Source organism: Rhinatrema bivittatum, chromosome 9, assembly GCF_901001135.1.
Source record: "Rhinatrema bivittatum chromosome 9, aRhiBiv1.1, whole genome shotgun sequence".
Classification (NCBI taxonomy): domain Eukaryota; kingdom Metazoa; phylum Chordata; class Amphibia; order Gymnophiona; family Rhinatrematidae; genus Rhinatrema; species Rhinatrema bivittatum.
In genome coordinates, this window is record NC_042623.1 from 150,705,783 (window position 1) to 150,731,021 (window position 25,239).

Consider the following 25,239-nt stretch of genomic DNA (forward strand, 5'->3'; position numbering starts at 1 on the left):
TTGTCTGGTGATTCCACCTGCCATTTATAGATGTCTATTAAAACTATAACAGTGGATTGGATGGATTGAGAAAAGGATCTTTGACTATAAAGGATTTTAAATTCCTAAATATAACTCATCCTAGGATTCCTAGGATCTTCTCTGAATTGCATCTTCTCATGATATATGAATCTTTTGGTTCAAAACTTTTCAGCACATAATAAGCATGAGTGGGTTAGTTTTTATACACAAATGCATTAATCAAAAATAAGAACATGGATGGTTTTCTTACTTGTGACTGAATTGTTGAGCTTTGTTCAAGCCGGTGCAGTTCAAACTCATCACTGTGTCATGGTTTTGTCTGCTGTGCAGCCTCCCCAGGCCATGGTTTTGCCTGCTATGATGCCTCCCCACCTGCAGAGGTCTTCAGTGAGCCCTGCTCCCAGCTACCCAAGTCACCTCCTCATTGATCTCCTGACACAGCAGTTCCAGCCCTACTTAACCCAGGCTGTTCAGTCCCTCTTCATTGAGTCACCTCAGCTCTCTGACCTGACCACTATTTCCTTGCTATTCTGTCTTGCCTTGTGGCCTATCCAAAGATGGATATCTCATAATCATCTGATATTGAATCATCTGGTATTGAATCTTTCTAAGCTAGAAATTTTGTTCTTGTCTCAAGCAAAAGATGCTTCTATAAATCTTAAGATTTCCTTTAAAGGTCATACAATTAAGATCTCTTTATCTGTGAGAGATTAAGGTGTAACCTTAGATTCTAGGCTCTCAATGTCTGATCAAATCAAATAACTTATCCAATCTGGATTCTATAAAATGTATTTGTTGAAAAGGCTCAAACCATTGTTGGAGCCCCCTAGATTTTAGACTCGTAGTTCAGTCTCTACTTTTCACATATCTGGTCTACAATTCCCTTTTGTTGGGTCTTCCTGATTTGACATTACATCAATTGCAGCAGCTCGTTTATTATCAGGAAGTAAGAGGTCTGATCATATTACTCTGATTCTGGCTAAACTGCATTGGATTCTTATATCATTGAGAACTGAGTATAAAATCCTCATGCTTATTCATAAATTAGTCTTTCAGGCAAATACTCCATAGTTAGGCACAGCCTTAAGAGTGTATATTCCCTCTCAATAGTTACGATTGCAAAATAAAGGACTCCTTGAATTTCCATCGGTGAAAGCGGCACATATTGGGGAAATTAGACTTCATACCCTTTCAATTGGTGGGCCTGCACTATGGAACAATATACCAGAGTTATTGAGAAATTAACTATCTATTTCCACATTCAAGAAATGTTGAAAGACTTGCTTGTTTCAGAGACATTTTGGAATCATAACATCATAGGCAGGAGTGTTGGATAGAAATGTTATTAATTTCTGATTATATAGAGGAATTGGCATGGTATTTCAAGCTGTATGTCTTTTTTGTTTTTAGTCAATAATTTTAATGCTTGTATTTTAAGTTTGTAAACCGCAATGATACTTTGTGCCTTTGCGGTATAAAAGTGATTGTATAAATAAATAAACAAATAAATAAATACATTTTGGCCTCTTACCTTGCTCTGGAGCCTCTTGTGGCCTGTCACTTACTCTGTAGCCCTTTTTTTGGCTTCTTGTCTTGCTCTATGGCCCTTTATGCTCTTCTACCTTACCTTGTGACCTCTGGGCCTTCTGCCTGGCCAAGCAGCCTCCGGACCTTCTGCCTTGTGGACTCCATTCCTACTATGTTTTCTGTCCTGTCTTGTCCTTGCCTGTCATGGTCTTGTCTGGTCTTTCTTCATTCCTGTCTTTGCTGTCCTTGTTCTATCTTTTCTGTTTCCCTGGTTTTGCCCTTGTCCTTTAGCCTCAGGCCTTGCCCTTGTCCTCCAGCCCCCAGTCTGTGCTTGAACCCAGCTCCCTGGATCCAGCCCTCAGCCAGCACCTGGTTCCAGCTCCAGCCAATGCCTGCACCCACTTCCCAGCTTGTGTCTGACTCCAGCTTCCAGCCTGTGCCTGATCTCAGCTTCCAACCTGGGCCTGACCCCCGCTCTTGGCCTGTACACAGCTCTCACTCTGGCACCAGGCTCTAAACAGCTCAACCTGCAGGGGAGGGGGCAGACTAGATAGAAAACCAGCTCCAGTCCTGCCCTGAAGCCCAATACTACTTCTGTGGTGATGCTCCCTGTCTCCAGCTCGCTGCCCAGTGACACACTGAGGTCTTTTACTCCATAATTTATTGGAATTTCAGAAAAATTGTCATCATAGAGAGAGTCTTGTGCAATATTTTGTTAAAACAATAGGAGTCTTTTTGTTTGCTTCATTGTAATTTCAAGCTCCAGTTTCCTGTTTCTTTGGTGAGCCCCACATATCACCACTTTGTTCAAGTTTACAGAAATGTGAATTGAATCTGAACAAATGTTCACTTTCCATTAAGACTGATTTGCTCTGCTGGCAGGAAGGTGGGCTGGGGAGAGAGAGTCTGTGAGTCAGGCTGAAGGAGTCAGTGGGTGATTGGGGATGGGCTGGGGTCAGAGATTAGTGGAAGAGCGCTAGAAGGTGGCTTTTTTAAATCATTGTTTTCAACTGGCAATTCCACTTGTTTAGGGCCCTGCAAATTCTTGGTATTTAACATGATCAGCCCGAGAGAGAATTTTGCCCAGGATTTATTTATGGTGTAGTTGTCATCTTGTTGATCAGCACATAAATGACTATAAAAACATAAGATATGTCCTTATGGGACAGACCAAGGTCCATCAAGCCCAGCATCCTGTTTCCAGCAGTGGCCAGTCCAGGTCACAAGTATATAGCAGATCCAAAAAGTAGATCTGTTTTTTTTTTTTTTGCTGGAGTCAATACTGGGGTAGAGCTGGGTAGTCTTGGGTTGAGCTTGGTTTAGAGTGGATAAAAAGTGCTTTGGTTGGATCATATTCAATTAAATTAATCAATAGTTTCCACAATCCTGCAGTCTACATTGGAGAAATGTCCATAAGGTAACACTTAACCGTCATTGTTGAAGTATATTTTCACATGACATGGTAAAAGCAATTGTGCTTGAACATAGTGCAGTAAAGCAGGCCAGGTTGGACTTTCATAACGATATCTTCTAGTTTGAGGGCAAGAACGAGGAAATCAGAGCAACCTATATCATGCTATGATAGACTGTGGTGTACTGTTTGGTTTGCACCCACAACTCGAACATCTTGGTAACAAACTCCACCATGGTTGTGTCATGTGTGACCAATACTGACATTCAAAGCATGGAGTAAGGGAGAAAGCAGTAGATGTGGAGGAAATAACACTTCAAGGCACAAAGAGAGGGACATAATAGCAAGAACATTGGCATTAAAACCCCAAAGCATAGGTGCAGAGCAAGCACAATAGCATCAATAGTCCAAGGCATAGAGTGAGGAGTAAAACAGCAAGCACAGTGACATCAAAACCCCAAGATATTGTGAGAGGGAGAAAGGGAACCAATAACAGTGGCATGGTACCAAATAGGCAGCAAAGCAGCCCCAATAATGGCATAAATATACCAAGGCTAGGGGCGGATTGGCCTATTGGGGGATTGGGCATCCCCTGGTGGGCCGGTCGCTCTGGTCACGTGGTCTGCAAGCGCGGCCGCGACAGAGTCACACTCAGCAGACCACGGGGTATTTTCTGGGCCGGTTTTGGGAGAAAATCCCGGGGCCGATCTTTACCCGGAATCTGCCCCTGACCAAGGCACCATGTAAGGGGCAAAACGATACCAGCAGTGGCAGAATTTCTCGAGAACACCATGAGAGGGCCAGAAGCAGGCTGGTCAGTAACAAAGCCAGAACAAGACAGCAAAGGTGCAGAATCCGGAGAAAGGAGGGGCGGAAAGAGAAGATTTTTTTATTTATTTTCTTTTACTTGCATTTTTCGTAACCAAGAAAGAGACAGGGTAGGAGGACCAGGCTGGGCCACAAGAACAGTACAGCAAACCAGCAAAGTGGTGATTATGCAAAGGGGGTTAGGGAATGAAGAGAGTAAAGGATATTATGTCGGGGGTTGGGGAAGAAGAAAGGGAAAGGAAGATGATAACACCAAGGGGAGAGAGAAGGGAAAGTGATGTCAGGGGTTGGAGGGAGAAAGAGTGTAAGATGATTATGCCAGGAGATGGGGAGAGAGGCAAGGGAAGGTTATTATGCCAGGAGAGTGAGGAAAGAGGGAAAGGAAGGGAGAGGAAGGAAAGGTGATTAAGTTGAGAGATGGGAATGGAAAGGATGGTGTGCTGTAAGGAAGTAAATCTAGTGCCAGGTGTATTGCGACATGTTTGGATAAGAATTGTACTAAGCATTTATCTCACAGACACAAAATGAGAGATTCTATTTTATTACACACAGGGGCAGATTTTTAGAGGAGCGCGCGCAAGGTACATTTGGGCGCACTACCCGGTGCGCACAAATATACACCCGATTTTATAACATGCGTGCGCTACCGCGCGTGCCGAGCCCCAGAGGAGCCCCGATGGATTTTCCCATTCCCTCCGAGGCCGCTCCGAAATCGGAGCGGCCTCGGAGGGAACTTTCCTTTCGCTCCCTCCACCTTCCCCTCCCTTCCCCTACCTAACCCACCCCCCCAGCCCTACCTAAATCCCCCCCTACCTTTGTTGTCTAAGTTATGCCTGCCTGAGGCAGGCGTAACTTGCACGTGCCAGCCAGTTTTTTTTTCAGATTAATGAGTGTAGAAGGACTGAGTAAATGAAATGGTTTTATTGTTCTAGCCTGATGTCAACACAGAGATAATGTTGGATATATTTACATAGACTCAAATGTGAGTGTTTTACAGAGTGAATTTTCGGAAGGTTTATGTTTCTAAAGTTGGAAATTACACATGTAGGTAACATGTACATGCACAAGTAATATTTTTCAAAAGCCTGAATTATGCACCTATTAGAAGGGTTACACATAAATGTGAAAGGGAATACAAGGATTGGTTCGGAGGAATTCTGAAGTTGGCTTCAGAAGTTCATGCCCCAGTTTCTGTTTTATAAATGGTATATGAACATAGACTACCAAACCTGTCCGTCTGCTTTTACACCCACAAATTGACTTATGCAATTAAATTGCACTTGTCTTTTCTCTGTAGATTTTGGGAAAGAGGTCTGGGCAAACTGGTGTGGGTTTAGGAAGAAGTGCCAGAGGGCCTAGGTGAACTAGTGAAAGTCTGGGTGCACTGGTGGAGGTATTGGTAGTTGGGGATTCCAAGTACCCACACAAGTAAGTACTCCCATATGTAGAATATGTTACAAATATTAACCGCATAAAATATGTGTGTGGACTTTATAAAATAGGTAAGGGAAAGGAAAAGTTTCATAAGAACATGCCATACTGGGTCAGACCAAGGGTCCATCAAGCCCAGCATCCTGTTTCCAACAGTGGCCAATCCAGGCCATAAGAACCTGGCAAGTACCCAAAAACTAAGTCTATTCCATGTTACCATTGCTAATGGCAGTGGCTATTCTCTAAGTGAACTTAATAGCAGGTAATGGACTTCTCCTCCAAGAACTTATCCAATCCTTTTTTAAACACAGCTATACTAACTGCACTAACCACACCTTCTGGCAACAAATTCCAGAGTTTAATTGTGCGTTGAGTGAAAAAGAACTTTCTCCGATTAGTTTTAAATGTGCCACATGCTAACTTCATGGAGTGCCTCCTAGTCTTTCTATTATCTGAAAGAGTAAATAACCAATTCACATCTACCCGTTCTAGACCTCTCATGACTTTAAACACCTCTATCATATCCCCCCTCAGCCGTCTCTTCTCCAAGCTGAAAAGTCCTAACCTCTTTAGTCTTTCCTCATAGGGGAGCTGTTCCATTCCCTTTATCATTTTGGTCGCCCTTCTCTGTACCTTCTCCATCACAATTATATCTTTTTTGAGATGCGGCGACCAGAATTGTACACAGTATTCAAGGTGCAGTCTCACCATGGAGCGATACAGAGGCATTATGACATTTTCCATTTTATTCACCATTCCCTTTCTAATAATTCCCAACATTCTGTTTGCTTTTTTGACTGCCGCAGCACACTGAACTGACAATTTCAATGTGTTATCCACTATGACACCTAGATCTCTTCTTGGGTAGTAGCACCTAATATGGAACCTAACATTGTGTAACATAGCATGGGTTATTTTTCCCTATATGCATCACCTTGCACTTGTCCACATTAAATTTCATCTGCCATTTTGATGCCCAATTTTCCAGCCTCACAAGGTCTTCCTGTAATTTATCACAATCTGCTTGTGACTTAACTACTCTGAACAATTTTGTATCATCTGCAAATTTGATTACCTCACTTGTCGTATTTCTTTCCAGATCATTTATAAATATATTGAAAAGTAAGGGTCCCAGTACAGATCCCTGAGGCACTCCACTGCCCACTCCCTTCCACTGAGAAAATTGTCCATTTAATCCTACTGTTTCCTGTCTTTTAGCCAGTTTGAAATCTATGAAAGGACATCGCCACCTATCCCATGACTTTATACTTTTCCTAAAAGCCTCTCATGAGGAACTTTGTCAAACGCCTTCTGAAAATCCAAGTACACTACATCTACGGGTTCACCTTTATCCACATGTTTATTAACTCCTTCAAAAAAGTGAAGCAGATTTGTGAGGCAAGACTTGCCCTGGGTAAAGCCATGCTGACTTTGTTCCATTAAACCATGTCTTTCTATATGTTCTGTGATTTTGATGTTTAGAATATTTTCCAGTTTCCACTATTTTTCCTGGCACTGAAGTCAGGCTAACCGGTCTGTAGTTTCCCGGATCGCCCCTGGAGCCCTTTTTAAATATGGGGGTTACATTAGTTTCCTTCTATTCCAGACATGCGTGCATTCTGAAACATACATGCATACTTTTGTGGCAGAGATATGTGTGCAATTTTATAAACTATGCGGCTCCCACTGCACAGATTATAAATTACTGCTGTAACTCACACATGCCAACTTATGCATGGATATGCTGACCTACACAGACTGTTGAAAATCAGGCTGTCTTTAAACAATTTAAAAAAATCCAAACCATTGTTAATGTTTTGAAGAAGATGCTATACAGAACATTTCCCAAAGCGTTTTTGTGGAGATGATATAAAAGTGCTCACACTCTTCCAATAGAAAGCATAGTTTGAAACATATGGGCATAGGGTCATTAGTGTAGAGTGGTGCACAGGCATCACCAACCTAAAAGCAATGTGTTGTGCACCACCTATCAAAGACACTGAGGTCCATTGCTTGAGAAAATGAGGATTTTTGAACTACAGCTGAGCACTGGCAGGAGAGAGGAGGGCAATGAATGGGAAGGGGAGTTTGCAAGCTCTGTCTTTGCCGGTGTCCCACAGCCACTGCAGCAGAAACTGAGAGCTGCAAACTTCCCCCGCTGACCTGTGACCATGGTTCCTGTGCATGGGGGGTAGAGGCTGGGTGTTTTTGGCCACACCTAGGAAATCTCCTGGGGCAGACACCTCCTTCTCTGTAGGCCTCCTGGCAGGGGGCAGGGGAGAAACAATAAGAGGAATGGTGCTGGATTAAGGAGCAAAGTGACGCTGCTCTACTTTGGGGGAAAACAGTAAAAATAGCAGCAAAATATGTTATATCCTGCCAGCAGGCCAGTAACTTGATCTGACCAGGGACAATATAGACCAGCACCAAAACCTGAGAATTATTCCTGTCCTCCCTGTAATTTTATCTTACTATTGTTATCACTATTTTGTGCATTTTTTCCTTTTTGCTTTAAACATTTTATGTATCACTTTGGCAACACATAAACAAAATTGTCATGCCAATATAGCTGTCAGAATTTGTCTGCTCCAACCTCAGTCTCAGCCCCTCTCCTCCTGTTCCCTATACGCTGCCTGGGAGGGGAGGGACTGGAGCAGGAAGCAAAGGGCTGTGCTCTGCTGAGTGAGATGCCTAGCAAGGGGGAGAGGTCTGGAAGTCATCCATGGAGGGAGGGGAAAGAGAGAGAGAGAGTTTAGGCTTTCCCTTCCACACCGAATCTCAGGGTAACCACAACTGAAACATTCTTAGGTATATTCTTTCCTGGAGGATGTGGGGCAGGGGAAGCTACTGCCGTGTTCAGGAGCTGAGAACTGCTGATACCACTGCTGCCAAAGAAGCCTGTACTCATCTAGACCGATACAGAATCATCACATGGCCGAGAGAAAATGTACATTGATACATATAGGAAAATGAGCTTAATCGTTCATTATTCCTCTTATTTAAATAGGTAGCATGCACTTAATTTGTTCTTGAGTCACATGACAGCATCACATTTTCTGATGCACCACCAGTTTAATCAGTCACCCTATACTCCCGTTGAAATGTATCCCTACAGTACCTGAATATAATCTGCTCTGAAGTGTCTGAAAATGGAATATACATAAAATAAATACACTGTCATCTATTGGCAGAGGCAAGCATGAAGGAGGTGTATTATAGGTAATCCCTGGAATCGACACTGGTGTGCGTATGTTGTGTAGCGCTATAGAAATGTTAAGTAGTACCTTTCGAAATTTTGTCATTTTTCCTATTCTTTCATCTAACTTGCCACATTTCTGGTTTTGGGTTGTGATGGTTGTGGCAACCAGCCAGCAGTATATACTAAAAATGTTGGCTGTTTTTGAGGAACAGGAGGGCAAGGAGTAAGTTTTAGATGAGGAGGGATTAAGTGACAGGATAGAATGTGAGGAATGTATCTGCAAGAGACAAAAGAGGGAAAAGGCTCTGATGATGATGACCAGAGGAAATTAATTTAATTGTGCATTTAGGATGCTATGAAAGAAAAAAAGAGGTCATAATGTAGTATGACAATTTTGTAAGCCACCCAGATCCTCTCTGAGAACAAGTAACATAAAAATACAATAAATAAATACAATTTACATATTAAAGACTGAAAATATAGGAAGTGATCACAGTGTATGTGATAACATTTTGGAAATCATAGACTTCTATGTCAAAGCCCTGTTAAATAGAAACACTATGGTGTATACACTTATTATTCTAGTCTTCAGGAAAATGGGTTTTGAGAGCCCCTCTCCATCAACATCAAAAGATTTCAGCCCTTGCACAATAAATAATTCAGCTACTAATGCACATGTGTTCTTTTTCCAGCATTAATCGCATTTCAGACTTCATATTTTCAGTCCAGAATTCGTCCAACTCTAATTTATCCCAAAAGAATAAATATTCCACAACAGGGGAGTTCCTTGCTGATAACTGCAAATAGAGTGAGATTATAATACAATGATTATTACAAATTAATATTTCATTAGGTCTTAAAGTAATCCTTCTGACTCATTCATTGTCAGTGTCTGGATTGGAAGTATTCTCTCTCTGTATGTAGACACACACACACATCGCAGCCATGAGAATGGAAATATAAAATTAGGGGTGTGCATTCGTTCCCTACGAATTGGTAATCCGCAACATATAGGGCCATATTCGTTGTATTCGGGGGGAAGCGAAACGTATCGTGATTCCCCACGAATACAACGAATCTTTGCCGAATTATTTAGCCGACTAAAGGAGCCAATTTAAACAAACCCCCTACCCTTCTGACCCCCCCCCCCAAGACCCCCCCAAGACTTACCAAAACTCCCTGGTGGTCCCTGGTGGTCCAGCCATCTCCTGCACTCATACCCTCGGCTGCCAGTTTTAAAATGGCACCAATAGCCTTTGTCCTACTATGTCACAGGGGCTACCAGTGCCATTGGTCAGCCCCTGTCACATGGTAGGAGCAATGGATGGCCGGCGCCATCTTGTGCCATTTTGAATACTGGCCGGCGCCAACTTGCACCATTTTGAATACTAGCAGCCGATAGCCTTTGCCCTCACTATGTCACAGGGGCCGACGGTCGGCCCCTGTGACGTAGTAGGTCAAAGGCTATCGGCGCCATTTTGAAACCAGCGGCCGAGGGTGTGAGTGCAGGAGATGGCTCCTGGACCCCCCCGCTGGACCACCAGGGAGTTTTGGTAAGTCTTGGGGGGGTCAGGAGGGTGGGGGGTTGTAGTTAATTTAATTTTAGCCAGAAAACGAATAAGAATTAATGTATAAATGTATCGGGGGCCCCCCTTGCTGAATGCAATGTATCTGCCCCCCGACGAATACGAATCCCGAATACAACGTATGGCGTCCCTCTGCACATCCCTAAAATTGACTGTATGCTGAAATCTAAAGAAAAGTATGTATGCGTTTAAAGCAACTGAAGAAGGGATATTAGTTTTGATGCAGCCTACCCAAGAAAGAGCATACTATCCTCGCCATAAAGAAGGTAATTTTTTAACCGCCCAAAATTTCACAGCAAGCTTATTCTCAGAAATCTGCTTTGAATATGTGTGGGTTGTCCAGGTATGCACACACATGCCAGCAGATGTAGCTTTCTGTGTGTATATATTACATGACATGTATACCTTTGGAAAATTGAAAGTATGCCCATAAATGCTTACCTTGCCCCCATCTTTGCCCCAGAACACCTCTTTCTAGTGTGGGTAGGGTATGCTTGAAATGGGGTTTTGCATGTATTCCCTTGAATTGATTTTCAAAGCACCACTTACACACAATCAGGCTGATACGGCAACTTCCATGGGAAAACGGGCACTCAGTGTTGAGCACCCACTCTCCCAACGCGCGCCCAGCCACCTCTCCTGGGCAAGGGATCCTGTATTTAAATGAAGAGTAGGGATGTGCAGATGGAAAGTATTCATTGGATTCGGTATTTGTATTCGTCGGGACCCAAATATGTTGCATTCGGTCAATGGAGGGGAAACCCGATCCGTCCATTAGTTGAATTCGGTATTCGTTTCCCATTAAAGTTGTAAAAACAAAAAAAACCCCACCCCAACCCTTTAAATTTAATTAACTACAACCTCCCCACCCTCCTCACCATCCCAAGACTTGCAAAAAGTCCCTGGTGGTCCAGCGGGGGTCCTGGAGCGATCTCCTGCACTCGCGCCGTCGGCTGCCGGTATTCAAAATGGCACCGATAGCCTTTGCCCTTACTATGTCACAGGGGCTACTGGTGCCATTGGTCGGCTCCTGTCACATGGTAGGAGCACGAGATGGTGCCGGCCGGGGTCAGGAGGGTGGGGGTTTTAGTTAGTTTTGTTGGAATTCGCTCCTCAAGACGGGGAAAAATTTGGTAATGATACATTGCATTTGTGGGGGTTCGCCATGCATTTTGCGGACCCACGAATGCAACAAATAGGGACCTATATGTTGCGGAATGCACATTCGTTCAAAACAAATGCACACCCCTAATGAAGAGTCACACCAAAAGGAGGCACTAGGAATGATTATGCACTCCTATGCCTCCTTGGCCCAGGAGAGGTGGCTGACAGCCATGGGTTAGGAAAATGGACGCCGGTAAAACTGAGTGCCCGTTTTCCTAACCTGACTAGTCAGCACATTTAAAAAAACATTTTTTTAATTTTGTTTTTTTAACATTTTGATTCCTCCGACTTAATATCGGAGGGTGTACAGAAAAGCAGTATTTTCTGCTTTTCTGTACACATTTTTGGGCTGCTCAGAAATTAACGTCTGCCCTGAGCATTAAATGTGCGACTTGGCTGCACATTTTTTTTTCAGTATCCCTGGTGCATAACTAATAGCCTCATCAACATGCATTTGCATGTGATGAGCGCTATTAGTTTCGGGGGGGGGGGGGGGGGTTGGACATGCATTTTCAATGTGCTAAACCCTTTACTGTATAAGGGGCAGTGGATGCGCGTCCAACTGCGGGTAAAACAGTGCGCTCAGATGAGCTCATCGTACAGAATCACCTGCTAAAGCAGAGGTTTCTGCAATCAACTTGCTTTGAAAATCAAGCTTGAAAAGTCCGCAAAGAACACATGGAAAAGGTGCCATCTTCTTGCCTTTCTCTACTTTACTCAAAATCTTATGTAGTTAGAAGGCATATGCATTTGCTTGAAACAAAACTAGAATTTTGATATAATTCCCCATTTCGTTTCAATTCATGTTTATAGCAAAATGAAAGAAAACTAAACAAAATTGCATAAAAAATTATCACTGCTAACAACCCCGCAAAGCAAAGTCTCTGCTGCTGCAAAAAACAAAGCCAGCCCCCCCCCCCCCCCCCCAAAGTCACTCTTGGACCCCTCACACTCCCCATCTCCCTCCCCCTCCCAGACCTCCCACCATAACACATCTTACCCCATCTGTGGGTCAACCATAGGCAGAAGTGATTGTCAGTCACGCCTGCCTCGTCTCTCCTGGTTTTAAAATAGCTGCTGGTTACACCTGAGACTGAAGCCATCACGTTGAATGAACAAATTCTGCCATGCAAACATAATGGTGCCAGCCTTAGGCCAACCAGCAGCCATTTTGAAAACCAGAACAGGCAAGACAGAAGCACCTGGGAATTGATCCTGTCCATGGAAGCCCTGTGAAACGGGAATGATGTGGCTGGAGGGAGGAGTAATGTGTGGGGGTGGGGGTGGTGGCTGCATTTTTTTAAAATTTTGCCCAGGTCTACAAATTTTGTTTCATTTTGCTTTCAGTTTTCCTTTTTTATTTTGTGTTCTTTAAACAAGACAAAATAAACAACAAACAAGAGGAAAAATGAGAAAATTGAAAAAAACAAATTTGAAAAAATGTTCAGTGCATTCCCCTAGGAGTTTTTTTTTCTCTTCATAACTGTCTTATTGAAAAGATGGGAACTAGTGAATCAACTCACATAGGAATTTCAGAAGTTTAAATAAGGTGGTGTGTTTTCAATTGGAATGTAATATTTACAATGTTTATTGAACAATTTATGTAATTGTAGGAATTATTTTAGGAGCAGGTAAGGTTAATTACTAGTCATGTATGAGATGTGAATTTTTGAAAAAATGAGCATGCATTCACCAAATAAACCTTTCTGTCAGCTTTGATTTCTAGTAAAAGCAAGTTTTAAATAAACGTAAGTGATTTTAGAAACATAAAGAAGAGGGAGGAAATGGATACTAAAAAAGTTGCATGGGTATCCCTGAAAATGAGATACATTGAATATGATATTTTTGAATCTTTCCTATGAATGATATAAGGTTTTCACTTGTGCCTATTTGTGACTCATCTTCTACTTGTTTTTCCTTTTCATTATTTCATAAGCATAGATTAGCAAATCAGATTGCATCATACTTTTAATACAAATGTTTGTGCTTGCTTGTACCTCTCTTATCAGTTATACTCCCAGTATCTTTATTGGTAAACAGATGCAAACACTTTCAGAATATTGGGATGTGCAAATGAAACTGATAAATTTGAAGTAATCTTAAAGAACAGGACAATTTACACATCATTGTGACTGACAGTGTTGTAAACTAAACTGATTGGATGGACAGAAGGCTTCCCTGACTGAATTTGAATTTTACTGCTTGAATTTAGATTGTGATGATGTCATACCACATGATGAAATCTGCCAGTGTCACTTCCCTTGGGACAGGTAGGAGACTTCCAGTATATGGCATAGTTGTTATCATTGCAGAATACTGCAGCTTCATTGCCTGACCCTGCCAGATACCCAGTTGTGCAATGAATAACCACAGTAATGAAGAAACAGTCTGAAATCCAGAAATAATATTTATTTAATGAACATTAAAAGCTGACAATAGAAAAAAGCAGTGTAAATAAAACTATATATATTAATATAATGCTTTATTTTATTCCTCAGTACTCCACAAAACACTACAGACAGTAACAAAATAATTCAATTAATTTAAAAGACCCTGTGGAGCAAAATCGTATCTGCCACTCTCCACTGAATGTGTTTTTATCAACAATGTAATAGAAATGCGTTTTTTTTAATCCAATAATAATTTATTTTGATAGTTTCTTAAAACAATTGAAATAGTTTGTTACAAATACACATATCTATAAACAACATAAACAGCTCAAAATAAAAGAAGCAGATGGTTCAATGGCAAGGACCAATCTACATTATTAGTTGAAATCACAACTGAAATGTGGTAAGGGTCAATACATTGAAGAGAAACACTATATAGAGAGGATCAGTGACAGCAGTTTACATAGTTTCCATTGCTCGTTTAACATTGTGATCTCTTCCCTTTCCTATTTTTTCTTGGTTAAGGTACTCCAATACCTTCATTAACATATCTTCATCCAGATACTCTTTATTTTGAGTGTCACCATTTTCCTTCATCTTAGAAAACCTTTTGATGACTGAGGCCGGTTTATCAACCTCTTGGGATCCCCCTTGAGTTAAATACTCTTTTATAGCCTGATCATATTGATCATCTTCTTTTAAATCATCTTCAATCGGAACAAGCATTGGTGCTCGTTTTATTTGGTTTGGAGTCATTACTTCTGGGTATTTAGACAACATCTTTGCTAAGTAGTCTGCTAGTTCTTCATCTTTGTCATTCATTTCTTCATGTTCTACTTGTCTTCTTTCCAAATCATTGATCCAAGAAGCTTTGGCATATTTATGTCCTTTAGGTTTCCCAAATGCAAAAGATTGCCTTGGCAAACCATTGTCTTGATTAAGTGGACTTAAAATGTAACCTGGTTTCTGGTTCTGCAAATTATCTGTCCCCAGAAAGTTTATAATATCTTCAATGGTGAGGTCTTCAGGTAGATTTTCCAACATAGAATTTGGTGATTGCTTTAGGTAACCATTTTTTGAGTTCATTTTACTTTTCAGCAAATCTATCTGATCCAAAGCAGGGTCTGAAATTTCATTCAGATCTTCTGGGAGCTCAGGCTCATGGCCAGTCTCTAGTTTTTCCACTTGTTTTTTATTATCTGCTGCCCTCAGCATGTCAATCAAATCCTCAGGAGGGATCTGTAATTTTCTTGACATTTCTATCAGCTGATATACTGTTTGAGGATCAATTTCTCTTTCTAAAACTTTTGTTGCTCTCTTCTCTTCAGTTAGTCCACTTCTTGGTCTACCATTTTCAAACTTGTTTACTAGTCTCAACATTTTCAAGTAATAATTCATTAACCTGGAAAGGTTCTCTGATGGTTGTTCTTTATGTTCTTTTCTTGCATCTTCTTGGAATTCAAGTGGCTCTGATCTCTTCATATCATCATCAATCTCTTCTTCATTTTTATCAATTTCTTCCTTACTGTCTTTAATCTCTTCTTGGGTTTCACTTTCCACTTTTTCTTCCATGGGATTCCAATCCTCTCCTCCAACCACATCTTCATATGCAATGTTATTAACCTTATATGTGCCATCTTCATCATCCTTATAAAATTTCTGCTCTTCCTCATGCCCTTCCCTTTTATGGTTAGTTGGCCCAGTCAATTTTCCCAGTTCTTGAAAAACTGACTCTAAAGTAGCAAGACTTTGGGGAGTATATTGTTCTTCAACTATTTCATTGGTACGCTTGAAAGGACTGTCTCTAGAACTTTCTTCATAGTATATTTGGGGTATCTTCAGGTTCTTGTGTCTTCTTTCAGGCCATTTATTTGTTTCATAATCATCACTCAATTCAGCTGGTAGGTTATTATCTGAAGTAATGGAATATGGTTTATTATTTGCTTTAGAGGATATCTTTGCCTCTTTTTCTGCCTGCATCAATGCTTCAAGCATTATTCTTACCCACTGTGATTCATCTTCATTCAAAGGATCCTTTAAATTCTCCAATAAATGACTCTGATCATCATTTCCTTTCTGCAGAAGAAATGGAGCACTCTGGTATGACTTATAGTCTGGTATACTTTCTCCCTTGTTAGCTTGCTGTCTGAGATTCTCTATATATTCCAGTGCTTTGATCATCTCTGGATTCGGGAACCTTTGTATGTTTTTTAGCCTATGATCCGAGTCTTTCTGTGGCAACTGGTAGTACTGAAATGATGCTGCATCAACACAGCAGCTTAGGAGAAACATAGGTGTGAAAGATAAAGCTATTCCAAGCCGGCAGGTGTTAGCACATGCCATGGTTGCAATTTCTCCCTTAAAAGAAAAAAGAAAAGAAAGAGAGATTAACATAATCAAACATACAGTAGTAAATAATCCATGAAGAATGAGTAACCATGGAATTTCTTTTATGAACATTCTTACAGTAATCCCATGATAACTTTATGTTTATATTTACTATTGGAATATACCAAGTAACCCATAGGATTTCTAATATGGAATCTATGGAATTCTCATTGGATTCATTTAGTTAAGGCCTAAGCCTTTCCTGTTAATCTTTTCCTAATATCTCTCAGAAGTTCATAATTTTATTTATTTACATTTATTAATTGTCTTGTTAGTAACATCTCAAGATGATTTATAATACATACTAAAAATCCATCCATCCTTGAATCAACAATAAGCTATAACCCCCATCCCCTCCCCTCCCCCCAATACTGCTCACCATGAACTCCCCCTTCAACATCAACCAAATTAAAAATGCAGCATAACAATCCCCACCTCAAACTACAGCACCTTCTTGGCTCCTTTACCCAAGAAGAACCCTTCCATATTCTACTTTCTCCATATTACCAAGTAAACATCATACAGCCACACACTCTCACTACTGTAGTTTAATGGATTAAAGATTCAGGAATAGAATTTACTAAATAACCATGTTTTTATACCTTTCCTAAAAGATAAATAATTTGTAACAGTAAGTTATCAGGAATGTCATTCCAAAGCTTGAGAGCAATTACAGAGAAAGCATGTTCTGCTGTTCAAATCAAATATATTTCTGGTAGTGGAAGAGCTTTTTCTGAAAAAGATAACCAGGAGCCATTCCATGCACAATCTTGAAATTCTAATAACTTTAAACATGATCCTAGCTTGGATAGGCAGCCAGTGTAAGCTTTTATAGACATGGAACTTGTGGGTTGTTATAACGTCTCTGCAAGTGTTCAATCTTTGATAAGTGGTAAGAAAAACTGTTCTCGTTTATTTTCCAGATCAATGCAGGTACTTGAAAAATGTAACACAAAAGAAAAATTGAACTCTACCTTTTAGAAACTGATACGCCACATATAGTCCTGATTTCAAATACAAATTAAGCTTTACTTTTGACATTCTCTTAATTAGCCCATTCAAATGTATTTTAAGACAAATATAAAACTTGGCTAAGGTGGTCAGCATTATCTTTTGTTGTGAAAGGTTTTGTTATGTTGACTGTAATCCATTGAGATTGGTAGATCAGCAGACTAGAAACTGTGGAAATAAATAAAAACCCAACATATACAACAACTGTGCTGAAAGATTTCTTCATTCCTTCTCCATCTTCCATTTTCTAAAATAGACCACTCAAAATAGGAACATACAAATATTGTTACAGTTAGAAGATCATACATTTCCAAAGTTAATGACTTTAGTTTATATAATGAATGAAATCTTTTTCTTCAGCAAAAAAAAAATCATACATGAGTTCAGGGAATTAAAAAGACTTAGATGGCATAATGGCAAAATTTTGCTCCTTTAGCAGAGTTCCTGAGAAGAGGCCCAGCACTAAGAAGACTTTTTCCATGGGCAGCTCAGGCCTCATAATTTGCAGAAGCTGAGGTCTGTGGTTGTTTTTACAAAGAAAACTTAAATTTCATTACAGTAACTAACCAAAAAAAGGATAACTATGGACTGAAGGTGTGAGTCCCAAAGGAGAGACTACCATTCAGGTTTTAAATACAGATGAAAGAAATCACTTTTGCCTACAGCATCAGCCAATAAATCATAAATGTTATGTGCTACAGCACATTTATAGTCATCGGTCTCCAATTTTAGAAGACAAATATCTGGGTGAACTCTTATTTCTCCTAACCTAACAAAAGCACCCATACACTATAACCTTTCAGCCACACTTATCGTTCACTCTATCAGGAATTTGAGCCAGCCGGGTAACAATGATGTTACCATCATGTAATAGAAAGGATAAATCAAACCATGACATCTGATCAGCTCTCCAAGTGGCATCATTTAGACATGGAACAAAATTAGTGAAAATAGCAAGGCCTGCCAAACTCCATGTGATAGTTTTTTTGGAAGCAATAAGTATTCAGTGATTGACACTCACTCAACAGGAATAGGCCGAAATAATTTAAAGCAGTACCATGCATACTAGTAACATCATACAGTTTGATGAGTAATAATGCATACTGAACAGAACTAGAGTTATGTGGCATATCCAACAAAAGGGGACCATGCCTGACACCTGGAAAAGATCATTGTTCATACACAGATGTGCTGTATCCATACAATGGCACTATTTTATAAGCAAAATTGGTTATACTAACATAATAGCGTAACCAACAATGCATAGCATGGATATATAAAATGTTGTGTCCCATTACCACTGAAAAATTGAAAAATGTAAGTTTATATGCAATACTTTAAAAAAAATGTTGCCGGATATCTGCACACCACAAAGCACTATTGAAAATGTATGCATGAGTTTGATTTCTCTTTCATCCCAGACAATAGGGAGCAAGTATTACAAGTCAATCATAATTGATGTGCACAATGCTTGGAGTAAGAACATAAAATAAATTGCAAAAATTAAACATGACAACTAAAAGTGATTAGATGAAATGTTAATCAGAAACTTGACAAAACACAACTTGTTTTAGTTAAACAGTGAACCAATAGTTTCTTTATTAGATACTCAATTAATTTTGTAAAGCCTAAAGTGGCAAATATATTCTGAATCAATCCTATGGTAACATCTCTTATAGTTAATATATCTTATCATGATGTCAAATATGTAAAAGATCATCATACTGGGCTTCAAATGAATTATTTTCTCTTATATAATCAGCCCTACATATAATCATTGAGACCTACCTGATCAACATTCCCTCTCTCTTTCTCTCTCTCTCTCTCCACCTTACCCTCACCTGCCCAGCTTCCTCTTTCCACCCATCCTTACATCTGCCCAGTATCCATTCCTTTCTTTCTTGTGATGCCTTAAAAGAGGGTAGGCAGTACCTGGAGGATTGTGCTGCCCCCCAAAATATTGGCACCCTATATAACTGTCTAGTTTTGCTAATGGAATAACTGGCCCTGATCAATATAATTTATCTAGAAACAATTATGAATAAAATGAATCTGATTAGCTTATTAGGAAGATTTCTTTGGTTCATTGGGATCAATAAATCCAGTAACCTTAGGCCCAATTTAATCCTTTTTTTTTCTACTGCATTTATCCTGAAGAAGTAGCAAAAAATTGCATGGTTTTAAAAGCTAAATATGTCAATCTGATTGGCCAATTCAACCTTTATGCAGAGGTGACATAATTGGGCCTTCAGTCTTTAGGTCATATCCTAAATAATATCCCACAAAATATGTACATTTAATAAAATATAATGTGATCTTAAAATTCAAATGCAGCTAACTATAACTTGCCAAACATGTCCAAGCAATTTGGAATAAATATCAATGAACATATACAGTAAATACATAACTATAGTACTGTGTTTAAAATGGCATACGGAGTTAATATGAGTCATTACTTTAAGAGACTGCCAACAAACAGATATCATAATTTATCTTTTTTTAGACAAAATGCAATTAGTCAACAGCCATGCTGGCTGCTCCAACCTGCTCTGCATGACTCAGTCTCTAATCTGCAAGGACCACCCAACCCAACAGCAAAAAAGAATCTAGAATTAGATCTGTTCTGAATTATTCCTGAGTAAAGATTGTCTTTTTTTTTTTATGTCAAAGTGAAATGAATTATCCTTTTTATTTATGCCAGTTTCGGTTGATAGCCAAACTTATATCACATTAAAGCAAGTCACACTTGAATCATGGACCAAAATATGAAACAGAAGAGCCTATTCAGAAATTTATGTAAGAAACAGACTGATTATGTAAGAACAGATTATATTTAATTCGATTACAATGATGTTAAATGAAATTAATTTAGTATAAGCCTCCATATGTTAAAAATAATATTGAAAATCTGTAAAAAAAAAAAATGTTATTAGCAAGCAAATTGAAACAGTTCTATGTTACCATGCATGTAATATTTCTTTCATCCATATACTCACAGATTGCTCTTATGTTGTGGTAAAAAAAAAAAAAAAGCACTTAATAGGGTCAGCCTAGTGGCTCAGTGGCAGTGCAGTCTATTAGCATATATCCATTTGTAAATGAAGGGATATCAAAGTAAGTTTTAGCACGCATGCACTAAATAGTGTGGTACAGTCTCCTCCAGATGCCAGTTAGCAACTGCTCACTAAAGCGTAGAGTTTGGTAATGAGCTCAGACCACAGCTTCAGCATACTATTATCTAACACCAAGGGAGGTCATGGCTTCAGTAGCTCCCTCAAATGCACTGCACAGGCTCTACTCTCCTCATCACATATAGTCTCCTCATCCCTCACTCCTGACAGCAAGATCAAGGAGCTTTCATGCCCCAGTTGCCTCTCCCAACCCCCCCCCCCCACACACACACACACACACACACAAGAGGTTTGATGGCCTCAACATAACACTCTCACTCTCTGTCACTTGTACATACCATCAAGGGGCTTGGTTGTCCCAAATGATCATGGATTTCTCCCTCCCAACACATTCACACATACATCATCAAGGGTCCTCCATGCCCTGATCCCCCTGGCCATCCTTTTTCCCATTGGATTTGGATTTAAGATTTAATTACTCACCTTTATAAATCTAAGTGCAGATTCCACCCACCCACCTGATGAAGTAAGGAGTATGACAATAATTGGGGGGGGGGGGGGGGGAGAACTTGGCTCCCTTCCATCTCACTTCCACTGAATTTTTCATAAGTGCCAACTGACCTCTCATATTGCTTTGCCCCTTGCAAGTGTGCATACAAAAGTAATGCAGGAATTTTAATGCCTAGGCCTCTAAGTTCCTAGTTTCATATCTAGCTGCTGTTATTTTTCAAGGAAGAAAATTTATGGTATCACATTTTGAACAGCCTAGAAACAAGTTTTTTCCAATCAGAGAGAAGCGTTTATCTGCGACTGCTATTGTTTCCTCCTATGCTGGCTTTCCTCTTCAATAGAAACTGCAAGGGCTTTGTAGTCTCCCCAGATCTGCTGACCTGTGCAGTTCAGAAGCAAACAGAGAAGGAAAAAGCAGATCCCGATAAGTGCTGCTTAGACTTCTGCCAGTTCCAGGACAGGGGGAAAGAAGAGAAAGCTGAATTTGCCACTTGCTATGTGGAGAGAGGGAAAGGAAGGTGATAATGCTAGTGAGGTGTGGTACAGGAAAGAGAAGGGAGCTGATGATTCCAGAGCGGTGGAGGTCAGGGAAGAGAAGATGTTGTTGTCAGGAGGGTGGGGAGAGAGATGGAGGGAGAGGGAAGGTAATGATGATGCTAGGAGATGGAGGAGAGGGGTTGAGGGAAATGGAAGGTGATGTTGATGTCAGGGGTGAGGGAGAGAGGTTGAGGAGAGGGAAGAGGTGATGATGATGCTGGGGGTTGGGAGAGAAGGGTGGAGGGTAGAGGGAGAGAGAGAAGTCAATTATGATGATGATGCCAGGGGGTGGGGAGGGGAGAAGAAAGAGGAAGTTGATGCCGGGGAAGGGGGGGGGGGCTGGAGGGAGAAGGCAGGGAAGAAGGTGATGATGCCATGGGAGATAGAGGAGAAGGTGATTATGATGCTAGGTGATGAGGGAGAAGGAAGAGAAAAGATGATGGTGATGGGGGTGGAGGGGAAAGGGAAGGAGGAGGGTGGGGGTAAAGAGAAGAGAAGTGAAATTGATGATGGTGAAGTTGTTATGCCATAATGAAGAGTGCCAGGTGTGCCACAACTCAGAAAAGGTTGGGAACCATTACTTTATATCATCAGCAGCAGACACTGCTAGAGTACAGTCTTTGTTTAATTTTCCCCTCAGCTATGGCAGAGGTCCATTTACAAATATTGCTAATGTATTTGAGATAAACTACCCAAGAGGGCAGAAGTGCATATCTGCCTCATCTTACAGTTCTTTTCAAATGCATGTGAGGTTTAAGCAAAATGCATCCCATACTCATTTTGTGAAAAGTGAACAAAAATTGTAATCTAAGAGAGTACTGTACTAGGGAGACACTGGGTATACCTTTCCTGACCACTGTTGTCTCCAACTGGTACATGAAGCACATACTACTAACTAGTTATGGAACATCCTCAGCCCTAAAAATTAGAAAAATATTTTTTTTTCTGTTCTAAAATCAATCAAAATACCTACAATACATGAATATAATTCACTTTGAAATGGCTGACCCAGTCACAAAAAGCAGAATATAAAATTTAAAAAAACAATTAATTTTATAGATAGGAAAAAAATATCAGATAAATAGCCTTTGGTCATTTCTTCTGATAAACTTTTCACTTTCGAACATTTGTCCAAGTGTGTTAACTTTTGACCATATATTTTCTTCCTACTCCTTTTTACATACAGATCAGTTAGAACCAGGCTGGGATCTGGTGTCAGGAGCCTTCTCTCACTAATAACCAGAGATTGTTTCCCTATTTTATATCCCCCCCCCCCCCACCCCCCCCAACATATTAAGTCTGGTCATTGTGGTGATGATCCTTGGTTAGGAGCCATACACCAGGGCTCCTTCTGGAACCCTGCAAGCATGGTCCCTGAATCTGACCAATAGGAATCGTCTTTAAACAATGACCATGACTCCCTTCCCCTGGGAGGCTCTGATCGCTGCTCCTGCGGCATCCCAGCCTCATCCAACCTAGGGAGCAAACAACTTGACTCAGGGATCAAATCCAGGGATTTTCCACATGGCCTCTCCCCAGCATGTTTAATCAAATTATTTCACAGTACTTTAAACTTGTTCTATTTACTACCTGAGAATTGGGGGTATAGAATCCTTTAGCTACTTTAATTTTTGATGGATTAAACGCAGGTGTAAACTCCATTGTCAATATTAGTTTCCCTGAATCTTTTCTCTACTGAAAAGCTGCCTAGGCAGTTCAGTTAAAAGGAAGTATTAAAAATAAAAAATGCTAAACTGATTCGGCTGCACAAATTGCACTACAGCAAGCAGAAAGGGAAGAATCGGATCAGCCAGACTCCAGTGCAACTGATTAAATCAGGCTTTAACGCCTTCTGTGTATTTTCTTTCATGTTTGAGGGAAAAGACAGCAAGATATATATTAGAAAACTGATCAACAACACAGATTATAATCTAGAAAATTAAAATATGTTCAGGTAATGACTTTTGAATCTACATTTGTATATTTATTGTTGACGTAGAACGATATAAGGATAAAGGACCAGAGATCTAATTAGCTCATCAAATAATCCTGAGAGATGATTTAATTCTAAATTTTATATTCTAGAGTTGTTTAGAAAAAAGTCAAATATGGGAAGATCACTCTGATATGATACAACTATATATATTTTTCATCTTTATTTTCTAGGCTTTTGGGGAGTGCCCTGCACTCTTCATTCTCATTGCCCCAATTTATACCAGGCTGCAAATCATCCCTACTATTGTCAAGAACCAGCGATTTTCAGCATAATGCATCATCTCAATGATGCCTTAAAACAGATCTCGGTGAAATATATACACTGAAAGCCAAGATAATAGATTTTATCCTGGGAAGTTCCTCGGAGCAACAGTGAGATTTCCAGTTCAGTCCTGTAATCTTAAAGGTAACCGATGAGGATTTAATGCCACTTGTATATTTCTCCTTAGCTTCTCATGGACTCGCATTATAATCTGGTGATGGATTCTGACTTCCGTTGGGGAGCCTGTATAAGTTTTCCATACAGCAACAGATATCCTCTCATTTACTTCTCCTTATTTAAGGTGTAAGGTTGCACAGTAACTTTTCTAATCAATTACAATCGTTATCTCAATAGTAAAGTAGTAATAAGGTTAGCAATAAGACGATTGCCACATTTGTTGGCACAAATTTTACCTAAATTGATATCACACTTGTTTAGCTCTGCGGAAAATCCATTGTAGAGTTATACGTGTAGTTTTATCAATCAACATCTTGGAAATCCCAAACATTATTCCATAATCTTAACCTAGTAACTGTGCATTTGCAGTCGAAGAAGAATGCATTTAAACACTTAACAAAAATCAGTTTACAACTTATTCCAGTATCAAACACAGATGTAAAAAGATTTTATTCCGTGATTTATCCGTATTTTTTAGTTTTAATCAATCCAATTATTTCTGACTGATCTAATCATTTAAAAAAAATCCATCATGAGGACCAATGATATACACTTGCAAGCAGAATTTCCTCATTAGTTGAATGCATCAGGTTGTTCCCCCCCCCCCCCCCCCCCCCTTATGTTCCCAGTTATGCTTCATCTTCTAGCCTTAGTTAATCTTTTCAGAGGTAAAATATACACACAAACCACCTTCGTTTACCGTGCATTAATACGAGAACCGAGTCTTACCTGTGACTTAGAAAGCCGAGGGAGTGCAAAGCATTGTCTGCTGGCTCTATCTGCCGCGGATTAATAGACTGTTTTCAGCACTAGGACAGCTCCCTCTGCTTATACTGCACGTCACCTGACTCTGCCCGTGCCATAGTGACGTCACTTCACTCGCAAGCCAAGCTGTTCAAACCGGGGCTGGAGAATGGAAGGGCTGTGTGCACTATGCATGAGCCAGTTCTATTGCACATGCATGCCACCTACCTTTCTGAGGGAAAAACATGTTATAATACTATTTTAAAAAGACCTTCGTTTTGGCTTGTAAGGTCCTTTAAAACATATGTGCTAAATAAATGCTAAAATATTAATTTCAATACAGGCTAATAACAGTATAAAATCAACATTGCTAACTTTTTCTTGCTGTTGCTACTCAGAAAAAAATGGACATCTGCATATATTTTGAGTAGTATATTAATTACTGTAGCTCCAGGATTCAAGTTGTACTTAAGCTATGATACATTATCTGATTCCATGCAGCATTATTATCTTTAAATCAAATTTAATGTACAAAAATGCTTTTAGACCTCATGTTGGTTTCCATACAATATGAAACAATCTGAACGTGCTTAACTTCTAATTATTGCAAGTTCAGGCAGGGTTCCTAGACATTCATGCAACAATTTCCATTTAGGAAATGTTTGAGCCCATAATGCATATTTAATTTATATTCCTTTTAATGATAGTATTAGAACATTAAAGATCCCTGCTCATTATGAGGCAATATTCATAACCCTTTTCACTGGTAAAAACAATGTTTTACCTGCAGAAATTGGGGCTTTAAATATGATCTCACCTGTTCACAGGTACAAGTTCATGCATTGTTCTACAACATTAGTACTTTTATGTACAGACTGCAGGGAGAAGGCAGAGAATTCAACAATGTAAGTTATTTTGATTTTCAAA

At 39.9% G+C, this 25,239-nt stretch overlaps 1 protein-coding gene across 1 annotated transcript; it reads right to left on the reverse strand.

The window, feature by feature from the left end:
- Positions 1-13,567: 13,567 nt before the first annotated feature.
- On the reverse strand, positions 13,568-24,381 carry SCG2 (secretogranin II). Its single transcript, XM_029617021.1, has 2 exons — positions 24,298-24,381; positions 13,568-15,915 (listed from the first exon to the last, which is right to left on the reverse strand). Exon 2 carries the CDS (start codon positions 15,898-15,900, stop codon positions 14,017-14,019), a length of 1,884 nt encoding a protein of 627 aa, XP_029472881.1. The 5' UTR covers positions 15,901-15,915; positions 24,298-24,381; the 3' UTR covers positions 13,568-14,016.
- Positions 24,382-25,239: the final 858 nt, after the last annotated feature.

Coding starts and splice junctions, on each gene's coding strand:
- SCG2 (XM_029617021.1), bottom strand. CDS start 15,900: ATGGCATGTGCTAACACCTGCCGGCTTGGAATAGCTTTATCTTTCACA.